The following is a 12,861-nucleotide window of genomic DNA, read 5'->3' as shown; positions in this document are numbered from 1 at the left end:
AAGCAAGGGGAGAATCCATGTGTGACCAATCACTTCAGAGGTTAAAGTAAAATAATAATTTAGGAAAAACTTAATCTAATAATGAAATAAGCTATCAATTAATCCTAGAGCTATGTGAAGGAAGAACAAACTTCCACTTATATGAAATATTATCAAGTCCTCAGAATATCCTAAAGAATGAGTTATCTTTAATTGAAGTGCCATTGTTGTTTTATAGGCAAACACAGCAGCCAATTTGTACACAGTAAGGTCCCAGAAACAGAAAAAGAAGTGACTATTTAGTCTGTTTTTGGTGGTGTTATTTAAGGAAAGAATGTTTACCAAAACACTGTCCTACATTTGTTTTCCAAATAAAGCCATGGGATCTTTTGTTGACTTGAACAGACAAATTGGTCTTGGTTGTAACATCTCATCCAAATGATCTCTGCCAATGCCGTACTCCCTTAATAGCATAACATCGTTGTCAGCCTAGAGGAGACTGTGTGTGGGACTTGACTCCATTCATTGTTGAGAGAACTACAAACTGAGACAAACTGACAATGTAGCTTTCACTAGCTCTGGGTGTTGTACACATGTAAGCAACCAAGATAATAGATGTTAAGAATCTGAAATTATGAGCAAAGGTCAAGACATTATTTATTGTGTGCAGATAACAAAGGCCAAACTTCCAAAAGTAATCGGGGCTGTGATGCATTTCTGGATGTCCCGAGATTGGGAAAGGCACCATATAAAATGATAGTTCTTTCTTAATCTCGACCTGAAACATGAACTCTGTTTCTCTCCACAGATGCTGCCTGACCTGCTGAGTGTTTCTAGCGTTTAGTTTTGTGTTTTTTTTTTCAAATTTCAGATTTCCAGCATCCAGAGTATTGTGCTTTCTGTGACAGTTCGTTCTTTCTTTGGATGAGGTTTGCTACCATGTGGTGAAAGACCGCGACGAAGGAAGGTGTTACCACGGGGCACTTCCATTCAGCTGCACAGTCGATGCTCGCTCCCACAGTGCACCAGGTTTCCAACATGGCGGCGGGTGAATAGCCCCTATCTCCAGAGCGGGTCACTCGCTGCTTCCTGACCACCCGTAAACCAAGATGCCGAAAGTGGTGTCTCGCAGCGTGGTGTGTTCCGACACCCGGGACCGCGAGGAATACGACGACGGCGAGAAGCCCCTGCATGTTTATTACTGTCTGTGCGGGCAGATGGTGCTGGTCCTTGGTAAGCAAACTCGACAGGCCCCGAAGCCTCGGGCTCGAGTACTGAGCTCTTCGGGGCGAGGATCTCCCCAGGCAGGGCACCTTTATATGTGTTTACAGTTAATGCGGGTGTAACATTCTCTTTTATTTTCCCCTTACGTCTTTAGAAAAATATTACGAATGTGATTTGAGAGATTTTATTTTTGATTGATGAATTTTTGTAACAGATGAACCAAAATATCATTGAAGCAATCCACTAAGAGAAAGTGGAACTACAGTAATATAAAAGCAAAAAAAAACTGCGGATGCTGGAAATCGAAAACAAAAACAAAAATACCTGGAAAAACTCAGCAGGTCTGGCAGCATCTGCGGAGAGGAACACAGTTAACGTTTCGAGTCCATATGGCTCTTCAACAGAACTGAGTAAAAATAGAAAAGGGGGGGTTTAAGGGGGGTGGGGTGTTGGGACAAGAGAGCTGGATTTTTGTTTTTGAAGTGGAGCAGATTGAATGTGATGCAGAGCAAACCTGGTGTGACAGTGATAGGTCTGAGAATGTGTGGTACTGCAGTGTGTAGGGAATCTGAAGTGAAGCTCAGCAGGCCAATCAGGATCTGAAGCGACGGGGGGCGGGGGGGGGGGGGGGGGGGGGCGTTGGTGGTGGTGGGGAATGCAAGTTAACATTTTGGGAGAAGACTTTTGACAGAACTGACAAAAGCAGATGGGAACACTTCTTTAGGTGTGTCAGTCATGGCTTAGTGGTAGACCTCTTGTCTTTTGAGTCAGAAGGTTGGGATTTGAAGACAGAATCTAGTCTGACACTTCAGTAAGATACATGGTTCACCTTGCATGCTGCGATCGGTTTCTTCAGGTTCTTGGCTGTTCTTTAAAGAGACTGAAGAAAGCTGCCACAAGAAAGGTAACCTTGAATTTTCCCCCTTTTTTTTACTTAGCTTAGTGAAGAAGAGTACACCTCCTGGCTTCACATTAAATCCATGACCCTTGCTGGCCACCGCTCGTGTCTAATCCCAATTCCAGTGCAGTTTGATAAAAGCAAATAAGGAGGGAATTTTTCCGTTAGTGGGACGGTTAGAGAAAACAAGTTTAACATAATTGGCAAAAGATCAAGTAGAGAGAAGAGAGTTTTCACTGCACCAGGTTATGACCTGCAATGCACCGCCTTGCCTGAGAGGATGGTGGAAGCAGATCCAGTAGTAATTTTCAAAAATAAATACATGAAAAGGAGAAATTGCAGCATTATGGGGAAAGTGTGGGTGAATGTGACAAATTGGTAGGCAAAATGTCTTTTTGGACTGAGGGCAGCATCCTAATAGTGGACAATATCACTCACATAGCCACTGTAGGGTAGTGGCATGAAACAGCTTGCTTAACCTGTTGTTAAAATTTTTGACATACTTTGCCTTTCCAGGGTAATTTGAAGTAGACCAGGCATTTTTCAGGTCTGAAAGTGGCAGTCTTTGGACCATTTGCGAGATTGCATGATACATAGCAAACAATGTTCTACTCAGGCCATTGTCCCACAGGATAGCTTTCATGCACTCAGTTTCTGTGTCAAGCTTGCAAGGTGAGCAAATGACTAGGGCCCTATTTAAAAGATTACTGATAAGGTCAGTCTTATAGCGCGTGGAGCTATACGAATCCCAATGTGTATATTGACTGGTGTAGGTAGGCTTGGAGTAAATGGTAATGGAGAACCCATTGGTGGATTTCTGAACTAGCATGTTGAGGAAAGGGAGCGCTAACAGGATACTGCTGCCAGTCCTAAAAGATATTCTACCTATCACACATTGAGCATCATCGTGTATGCATTTCAATGCTACTGTGATGCCAGGTGCATAGGCCGTACATCCCAGTGATCGGCTGATCGAATCAAACAGCATGTTCCTTTGGTTATTCGTGATCGGCAGAGTACAGACTGTGCTCAACCAGCCTGGACTTGCAAAACCCAAAACAAAACATCTACTGTTAGATGTGATTCCACAATTGGGCAGCATTGGCTGAATAATCCTGAGTGTGCTAATAGCTGCACTAGCAACCAATTTAAGATAATTGTTCGAGCTACAAAGTGACATAGATAGGTTAAGTGAACGGGCAAAGATCTGGCAAATGGAGTATAATATGGGCAAATGTGAAATTGTTCATTTTCACAGGAAAAATAAAAGAAAGCTTATTATCTAAATGGTAAGAGATTGTAGAGCTCTGAGATTCAGAGGGATCTTGGTGTCCTAGTGCATGAATCACAAAAGACTAGTATGCAGGTACAGCAAGTATTTAGGAAAGCTAATAGAATGTTATCATTTATTGTGAGGGGAATTGGTTACAAAAGTAAGGAAGTTATACTTTAGCTGTACGGGGCACCGCTGAGACCACATCTGGAGTATTGTGTACAGTACTGGTCTCCTAATTAAGGAAAGATGCAAGTTCAGAGAAGATTTACGAAACTAATACCAGGAATTGGTGGATTGTCTTATGAGGAAAGGTTGGACAGGTTAGGCTTATATCCACTGGAATTTAGAAGAGTAAGAGGTGACGACTGAAACCTTTAAGATCTTGAGGGGTCCTGACATGGTGGACGTGGAGAGGATGTTTCCTCTTGTGGGAGAATCTGGAACTAGGGGTCGTTCATTTAAGACAGATGGGAAGAAATTTTTTTCTCTTAGAGGGTTGTGAGTCTTTGGAACTCTCTTCCTCGATGATGGAAGCAGAGTCTTTGAATATTTTTAAGGCAGAGCTAGACAGATTCTTGATTAACAAGGGGTGAAAGGTTATCGAGGGTAGGCAGGAATGTGGGGTTGAGATTACAATCAGATCAGCCATGATTTTATTGAATGGCGGAGCAGGTTTGAGGGGCTGAATGGCCTACTACTGCTTCTAATTCATATATTCGTACACTCATTTACGCTTGCTAGAAGTGACATACATTCATACTCCAAGACTTGTCCTCTGCAAACAAAAGGAATATGTTCGAGCCTTACACCTTCTTTGAATTGCCCGGAAGCATGGGGAATGTATAGCTCCTTGTTGATTTCTCCATGGCAATGCCTCGGCCAATTAGAATTGACTTGCCACCCATTCAACACCCCTTTTCTCCTGTACTACAAATTGGTGTGATTGTTTGAAATTTGGCATTCTTGTGTTTGTCCTAATGAATGCAAGATTCAGCAACATGCCTCTCTTTTCAGCAATATTCAAGTTCTATTCTAACAAGCACCTGTGAGAAAATTTAAGTATGTTTACCTCATACCTCCGAGCCACAGGACCTTGACAATGCTCAATAACATGAAAGCAGAATTAATTCCTTGAGTGCGGGGATAACGATAACTCACTGCAAGTACAAAGTAAATTATGCAAACACCATTTTCAACAGCTAACTGTCAATTTTCTGTTTGTAACTCGAGTTATCTTCTGAGTCCAGCAGTTTTTGATCTGCGAAAATCCTACCAGCAGAGATTAAAGTTTTTAAAGAAGGCAGTTACAGCTTCAATAGTATTTTAGTTTAGTGAATTAGCTCCTTTCTAATGAGTTAGCTCCTTTCTGATTTGCCATTGCATTGTAACTTAATTTCAGCGCGTTGCTGACAAGCAGTTTTATCCAATTGATGCAAACGTTTCCGTTTTTACTCAGCTGATGAAGTATAAATAATATATAATATATACATACATATATAATATATAGATATACACATACAGACACATATAGATTGTTTATCTGTACTGCATAAATACATTAAAAAATTTTACAGGGGTTTTATTCAGGACTGGATGTCAGACAGCAGAGATTTGGTGGAGGGGGTCAGGAGATATGGTGCAGAGCTAGAGCTGAATATCATCATTGTAATTATGAAACAAAAACAGAATTACCTGGAAAAACTCAGCAGGTCTGGCAGCATCGGCGGAGAAGAAAAGAGTTGATGTTTCGATTCCTCATGATCCTTCAACAGAACTGAGTGAATATTAGGAGAGTGGTGAAATATAAGCTGGTTTAAGGTTGGGGTGGGGGGTGGGGGGGGGGGGGGGGGGGGGGGGTGACGGATGTGATGTGGTTGTAGGGACAAGCAAGCAGTGATAGGAGCAGATAATCAAAAGATGTCACAGACAAAGGAACAAAGAAGTGTTGAAGGTAGTGATATTATATTGCAAACTGGAGGAACAGCACCTCACCTTACGACTAGGCACTTTACAGCCTTCCGGACTGAATATTGAATTCAACAACTTTGGGTCTTGACCTCCCCCCTCCATCCCCACCCCCTTTCCGTTTCTTCCCTCTTCCTTTTGTTTTTTCCAATAATTTATATAGATTTTTCTTTTCCCACCCATTTCCATTTTTAAATCTTGTATGCCCTGCTAGTCTTTCCACCCCACCCCCACTAGAGCTGTACCTTGAGTGCCCTGCCATCCATTCTTAATTAGCGCATTCGTTTAGATAATATCACCACCTTCAACACCTCTTTGTTCCTTTGTCTGTGACATCTTTTGATTATCTGCTCCCATCACTGCTTGCTTGTCCCTACAACCACACCCCCCCCCCCCCCCCCCCCCACCCCCAACTTCTCTTCCCCAACCTTAAACCAGCTTATATTTCACCCCTCACCTAATATTCACTCAGTTCTGTTGAAGGGTCATGAGGACTCGAAATGTCAACTCTTTTCTTCTCCGCCGATGCTGCCAGACCTGCTGAGTTTTTCCAGGTAATTCTGTTTTTGTTTTGGATTTCCAGCATCCGCACTTTTTTGTTTTTATCTATTGTAATTATGAAACCTGACCCATTGAGGTAATCCTGATTTTGGGTGATTGTGTAAAGCAGGATCACCTGCCTCTTAGGTATCTTGCCTAATTTCCATTCTCGCTGAAGTGAATTTAATTTTCAAGTTTCTTTCCTCCTTTTCATCTGAAGCCATTGACAGTAGTGCAAGATGCTACTTTTATGTTTTTGTGTTTTTATTGGTACAAATATTACATCGAATCAAGTGTCAATGTGAACTGAATGAATTTCTCATTTTAGGAAATTGCAATCTGGTGTACCTGATGGTGTCTAGGCTTCTGGAAAATGAATTCAATAGAATGATCAAGATGTGTAAAAAAAAAAAATATGCATTTGTAATGAGATTGTATGATGTATAGTTTTACAGGTGTCAGGTGCTTTTCTGTACATAGATAAAAACAAAAAACTGCGGATGCTGGAAATACAAAACAAAAACAGAATTAACTGGAAAAACTCAGCAGGTCTGGCAGCATCGGCGGAGAAGAAAAGAGTTGACGTTTCGAGTCCTCATGACCCTTCGACAGAACTAGGTGAATCCCAGGGAGGGTTGAAATATAAGCTGGTTTAAGGTGGTGGTGGGGGGTGGGGGGGTTGGGTGGGGGGAGAGAAGTGGAGGGGGGTAGTGTTGTTGTAGGCAAAAGCAGTGATAGAAGCAGATCATCAAAAGATGTCACAGACAAAAGAACACATAGGTGTCGAAGTTGGTGATATTATCTAAACGAATGTGCTAATTAAGAATGGATGGTAGGGCACTCAAGGTATAGCTCTAATGGGGGTGGGGGGAGCATAAAAGATTTAAAAATATTTTAAAATAATGGAAATAGGTGGGAAAAAGAAAAATCTATATAATTTATTGGAAAAAACAAAAGGAAGGGGGAAGAAACAGAAAGGGAGGTTGGGGATGGAGGGGGGAGGTCAAGACCTAAAGTTGTTGAATTCAATATTCAGTCCGGAAGGCTGTAAAGTGCCTAGTCGGAAGATGAGGTGTTGTTTCTCCAGTTTTCGTTGGGCTTCACTGGAACAATGGAACATTGGAGAGACCAAACGTAAACTGGGCGACCGCTTTGCAGAACACCTGCGGTCTGTCCGCAAGAATGACCCAAACCTCCCTGTCGCTTGCCATTTCAACACTCCACCCTGCTCTCTTGCCCACATGTCTGTCCTTGGCTTGCTGCATTGTTCCAGTGAAGCCCAACGCAAACTGGAGGAACAACACCTCATCTTCCGACTAGGCACTTTACAGCCTTCCGGACTGAATATTGAATTCAACAACTTTAGGTCTTGACCTCCCCCCTCCATCCCCACCCCCCCTTTCTGTTTCTTCCCCCTTCCTTTTGTTTTTTCCAATAAATTATATAGATTTTTCTTTTTCCCACCTATTTCCATTATTTTAAAATATTTTTAAATCTTTTATGCTCCCTCCACCCCCCACTAGAGCTATACCTTGAGTGCCCTACCATCCATTCTTAATTAGCACATTCGTTTAGATAATATCACCAACTTCGACATCGATGTGTTCTTTTGTCCTGCTGTCTGTGACATCTTTTGATGATCTGCTTCTATCACTGCTTTTGCCTACAACCACACCACCCCCTCCACTTCTCTCCCCCCACCCAACCCCCCCACCCCCCACCACCACCACCTTAAACCAGCTTATATTTCAACCCTCCCTGGGATTCACCTAGTTCTGTCGAAGGGTCATGAGGACTCGAAACGTCAACTCTTTTCTTCTCTGCCGATGCTGCCAGACCTGCTGAGTTTTTCCAGGTAATTCTGTTTTTGCCTTCTGTACATCACCAACTAAGCATGTTCCATGCCTGGGCCTGCCATTATGAGATTTGAAAGGGTTGTTTGATGCTGGGTTGTCACAGCTTTAGGAATTTTATACAACCACACTCTGTAACCTCATGGCTTGGCATATCCCCCACTCTACCATTACCATCAAGACAGGGGATCAATCCTTGTCCAATGAAGAGTGCAGGAGGGCATGCCTGGAACAGTGCAAACATACTTTAAAATGAGCTATCAACCCAGTGAAGCTACAACACAGGACTGCTTGCATGTCAAACAGCGAAAACAGCATGTGATAGACACAGCTAAGTGATCCCACAGCCAGCAGATCAGATCTAAGCTCTGCAGTCCTGCCACATCCAGTTGTGAATGGTGGTGGACAATTAAACAACTCACTGGAGGAGGAGGCTCCACAAATATCCCTATCCCCCGTGTTGGGGGTGCCCAGCATATCAGAGCAAAAGACAAGGCTAAAACACTTGCAACAATCTTCAGCCAGAGGTGCTGAGTGGATGATCCATTTCAGCCTCCTCCTGAGGTCCCGAGCATCACAAATGCCGATCTGCAGCCAATTCAATTCACTCCACGTGATATCAAGAAACAGCTGAAGGCACTGGATACTGCAAAGGCTATGGGCCCTGAAAATGTTCCAGCAATAGTACTGAATACTTGTGCTTCAGAACTAGCCATGCCTCCAACCAAGCTGTTCCAGTACAGCTACAACGCTGGCATCTACCCGGCAATGTGGAAAATTTCCCAGGTATGTCCCATCCACAAAAAGCAGGACAAATCCAATTATCGCCCCATCAGTCTACTCTCGATCATCAGCAAAGTGATGGAAGGTGTCATTAACAATACTATCAAGAAGCACTTACTCAGCAATAACTTGCTCACTGACACTCAATTTGGGTTCCTCAGTCAATGGGAATCAAGGGGTAAACTCTCCACTGGCTGGAGTCACACCTAGCACAAAGGAAGATGGTTGTGGTTGTTAGAGACCAATCGTCTCAGCCCCAGAACATCACTGCAGGAGAATCATCTTCAGCTGGTTCATTAATGATCTTCCTTCCATCATAAAGTCAGAAGTGAGAATGTTCGCTGATGATTGCACATTGTTCAGCAGAGTTCAAGACTCATCAGATACTGAAGCAGTCCATGCAGCAAGATCTGGACAATATTCAGGCTTGGCATGATAAGTGACAGGTAACATTGCACCACACAAGTGCCAGGCAATGACTGTCACCAACAAGAGCGAATCCAGCCATCTCGTCTTGACATTCAATGGCATTACCATCCTGGGGATCACCATTGACCAGAAGCTGAACTCGACCAGCCATTTAAGTACTGTGACTACAGGAGCAGGCCAGAGGCTGGGAATTCTGCAGTGAGTAATTCACTTACTGATTCCCCAAAGCCTGTCCATTACCTACAAGGCACAAATCAGGAGTGTGGTGGAATACTCTCCACTTGCCTAGAGTGCAACTCCAACAGCACTCAAGCTCAACATCGTCCAGGATAAAGCAGCCCACTTGATTGGCACGCCGTCCACCACCTTCAACATTCATTCCCTTCACCGCTGATGCACAGTGGCAGCACTATGGACCATCTGCAAGATGCCTGCAGTGACTTGCCAAGGCTCCTTCAACAGCACCTTTGAAACCCCTGGCCTCTACCACCTAGAAAGATAAGGGCAGCTGATGCATGGGAACACCACCACCTGGAGTTCCCCTCCAAGCCACACACCATCCTGCCTTGGAGCTGTATCACCATTTTATCCAGATGTGATCGACCCAAGGCTTGCTATAATTGTAGCAAAACTTCCCATTATATTCCAGCCCTTCATAATTATAAAAGCTAATCTGTGTACCAGACGAATACATTTTAGTGATCTAGATATCTGAGCACCTTAATCTCTTTCTATCTCCACTTTTTCCAGCTTTTACCATTTAAAATGCAATTGAATCAATAACTTTTTGAACCAAAATGAATGACCTCACTCTTGCTTGCATTGAAATCTATGTCCCATAGTTTTGTCCACTTACTTAATCCATCAATGTCTCTGTAATTTAATGCTTCTGTCTGCACTACTTGCAATGCTACTGATCTTTGCATCAACAGCAAACTTTAATGCATGGGCCTCCATTGTATTACCGAAGTCATTAATAAATATAGTGAATAGCTGAGGCCCCAGCACAGAACAAAATAAATGTGACTTTTTGACTTACAATGAAATCATAACAATGAAACATTTGAAGTGTCTGGGGGGCCTAGTACTCACTCTGATTTTAAACCAGCATTGTGGCTCATCCAAGCACTTTTACATTATTGCCAAGCATCAATTCATTCTACAATTTTTGTTCGTATTTTTAAGATTTTGTTAATATGGATGTTATCCTCATATCGAGTAGCATTGACTATTAAAATAAAAACAAAGTATTTAAAAACGAAACAAAGTACTAGAAATACTCAATAGGGTAGTATGTGTGGAGAGAGAAATGGATAACTTTTCAGAATTGAAAGGTCATCAACCTGAAATGTTCACTGTATTTCTCTGTCCACAGATGCTGCCTGACCCGCTGAAGATTTCAAGCATTATCTGTTTATATTTTCGATTTGCAAATCCATAGTATTTTGCTTTGTGTATCACTTTTTAGCAAATGTTATATGGTATATCTGATGTTTAATATTAAAAAAATTAATGGAGATACTCAGCAAACCTGTGGCAAGAGAAAGAGGGGTAACGTTTCAGGCCTTTGGCCTTTCATCAGATATATAATTTGGTTGCCAGAGTGTGTGTTCAGATCAAAGTCTTGCATGTACCAAAAGTAATGTTTTACTGTTATTGAAGTATCATGGAGGGTGTGCAGATGTTGTTTTCTGGATGCTGTTCGCATATTACACTTCTGAGAGCACAGTAGAGACTTGCAGTGCAGCCCTCTCAAAATGTTCTAATGAATGTGTAGTTCTACAACCACTTTTGTATCACTGCCAAGCAATTTCAGCTTTGAAGCAATGTGAACCTGACACTTGGAGTCAAATCCCAGCATGATTTCACAGTGCAACAATGTGAGACCCCCTTGCACACCCCACCCCCCATCTTTCTGCCAGAGTAGGTCATCTGCTGCTGCTTAAGCTTGACATCATATAAAGTATAATTTCGATATGGTGTAAAGCCCAACTTAAAGGTGCTGTGGGAGTGCTTTAGACCCCAGAATTCTCTATAAACAGAGTCAGAGACTAAAGGCTGAATTTACATGAATCACAACGTCAATTGATACAGAGGCAAAGCTGGCATTCAGTCCAGCTTCGAACATTGCATTTGTCACAGCAGCATTCTAGAGCACCCTTGCCTCCAAACTGTTGCCCTCCACCCTAGAGGCTGAAGGATTGTGGAGCCGTCGACCTTTGTGGCTGATGTGGAATCCTACGGAAGGCTTGAGGCTCAACTGAGAAGCCAAGGAGTGGACCAGGAGACTGCAGGAAACCTGTTGGATGGCAGGCACCAAGTGACTGCATGATTTAACAATGTCTCTTTGCAGGTTCTCCTCCAGGCTGGAAGGGAAAGGCAGGAGCTCCTTTTCACAAGAGATAGCAAGAAGAGACAGCCCTCTTGACCAAGCAAGCTTTGGCAGAGTTTACAGACAAGGTCAGCAGCTGTGGGGTCACCCTTCTGAAACCTGGATGCAATGCTGCAAATGTGTCAATAATGTGCTCCCCTTCGCTAGAGTGAGCCTTCCATAATGCTCCCCTCTTTCGGGCTTGTATGTGGCAACACGGGATGGTGTGCTAGATAGGGAGGGAGTAACCAAGCAGGGGCTGTCAAGGGGGAGCACCAGCACCTGCTGCTGCATGATGCATGGCAGCATCTTGACAATAGCTGGACATCTATCTTTGCTCACCCCCACTACATCCCTTGAGAGCGGACGTTTGGAGGGGGCATCCAGGAGCTTCCATCATGGGCCAAAGGGCTGCTACCAGCTTAAGTGTTGTGCTAGTTTTGTGTGGAACCTCATAGTGTCGCTCCTGCTTGCAGGAGAAATGGACCCACAACATAAGAGGGTCAGAGCTGATGCTAGATCACTGATGCCGCAGAGGAGGAGGCTCTGGAACTGCTGATTTGCAGGACAACCGCACAATTGCGGGTGGCAAGACTGGAGTGTCAACCCAAGAGGGTGAGGAGATAGAGTGCTCACATATCCACCACAGCACAGCTGGAGAACCACATCAGGCATGTTTGGGAAGAAGAGATGTGAAGCCCTTGGCCCCTAATTGTTTGGATTCTCTTGTGAAGCTTTCAGCACTCCAGAAGGACAGTCAGCCACTGAGGCTGGGGGCCTGTAGTCCACCTCTGAGGAGCAAGCAAAGCGATCCTCAGAAGGTGCAGTGTCACATCACCCCAACACCCCTATCCCTCCCGCATCCTTCACCAGTGCAGACACTCATGCCTGTGGGTATGATTCAGTGTCACATCACAGTTGCGCCTGAGCAGCTAACAGAGGCTGTGGCACCCCAGCCACTGACAGTCGGAGTACTGTGGGAGGCCAGGCCCATGCTGAGCCCCAGGCCTATGTTGAGCCTCTTGTGTTGGCACCATGGGTTTGTAGCGAGAGGTAAGGGGATATCGGGCAGGGCTCCCTGAGATTATGTGCAGCTATGCGCAGATGATAGGAGGGTCCATTCAGGCCAGGAGTGTGGCCATGTCAGGCATGTACGTGTATGGCTTCCTTCAGAAGTTTGGTGACCTTCATGGAGAGCCAGGTCCAGCAGACCAATCAGTGAATACTGAGATATGTGCAGACCTGCATACCCCCAGCTTATCCATGAGTTCATTGCATCAGTAGCAAGGTGAGAGGGGGATAAGGCACCTGAATCTCCACCAGGTCCTTGTCTTTCTCCGATCAGATGGGAGGTATAAGTGTGCTTCACATGGCCAGAGAGAGTCTGTCGTCCACATTTGGGGCTCTCTTGGTGCCCTGAGTGTGGACAGCAGCTCCTCAGTCCCTTTGCCAGTGACCTCAGCACCTCCAGCAGCCAGAGGATGGCCAGGTCATCCCAGGCTACAGGACAACATGATGAACAGCCTGCCTCCATCACAGCTGC

The 12,861-nt window shown here is 44.1% G+C and overlaps 1 protein-coding gene across 1 annotated transcript in view; it reads left to right on the top strand.

Annotated features, from left to right (window-relative positions):
• The first annotated feature begins 993 nt into the window (after positions 1-993).
• steep1 (STING1 ER exit protein 1) overlaps positions 994-12,861 on the top strand; it is a 44,969-nt gene continuing 33,101 nt past the window's right edge. Inside the window, exon 1 of the mRNA XM_041194766.1 lies at positions 994-1,212. Coding sequence (XP_041050700.1) covers positions 1,089-1,212 — 124 coding nt within the window. The 5' untranslated portion in view covers positions 994-1,088. The remainder of the gene's footprint in view (positions 1,213-12,861) is intronic.

The sequence above is a fragment of the Carcharodon carcharias genome, chromosome 9 (genome assembly GCF_017639515.1).
Source record: "Carcharodon carcharias isolate sCarCar2 chromosome 9, sCarCar2.pri, whole genome shotgun sequence".
In the NCBI taxonomy this organism is placed as follows: Eukaryota; Metazoa; Chordata; class Chondrichthyes; order Lamniformes; family Lamnidae; genus Carcharodon; species Carcharodon carcharias.
This window is presented reverse-complemented; position numbering and strand designations above follow the sequence as displayed.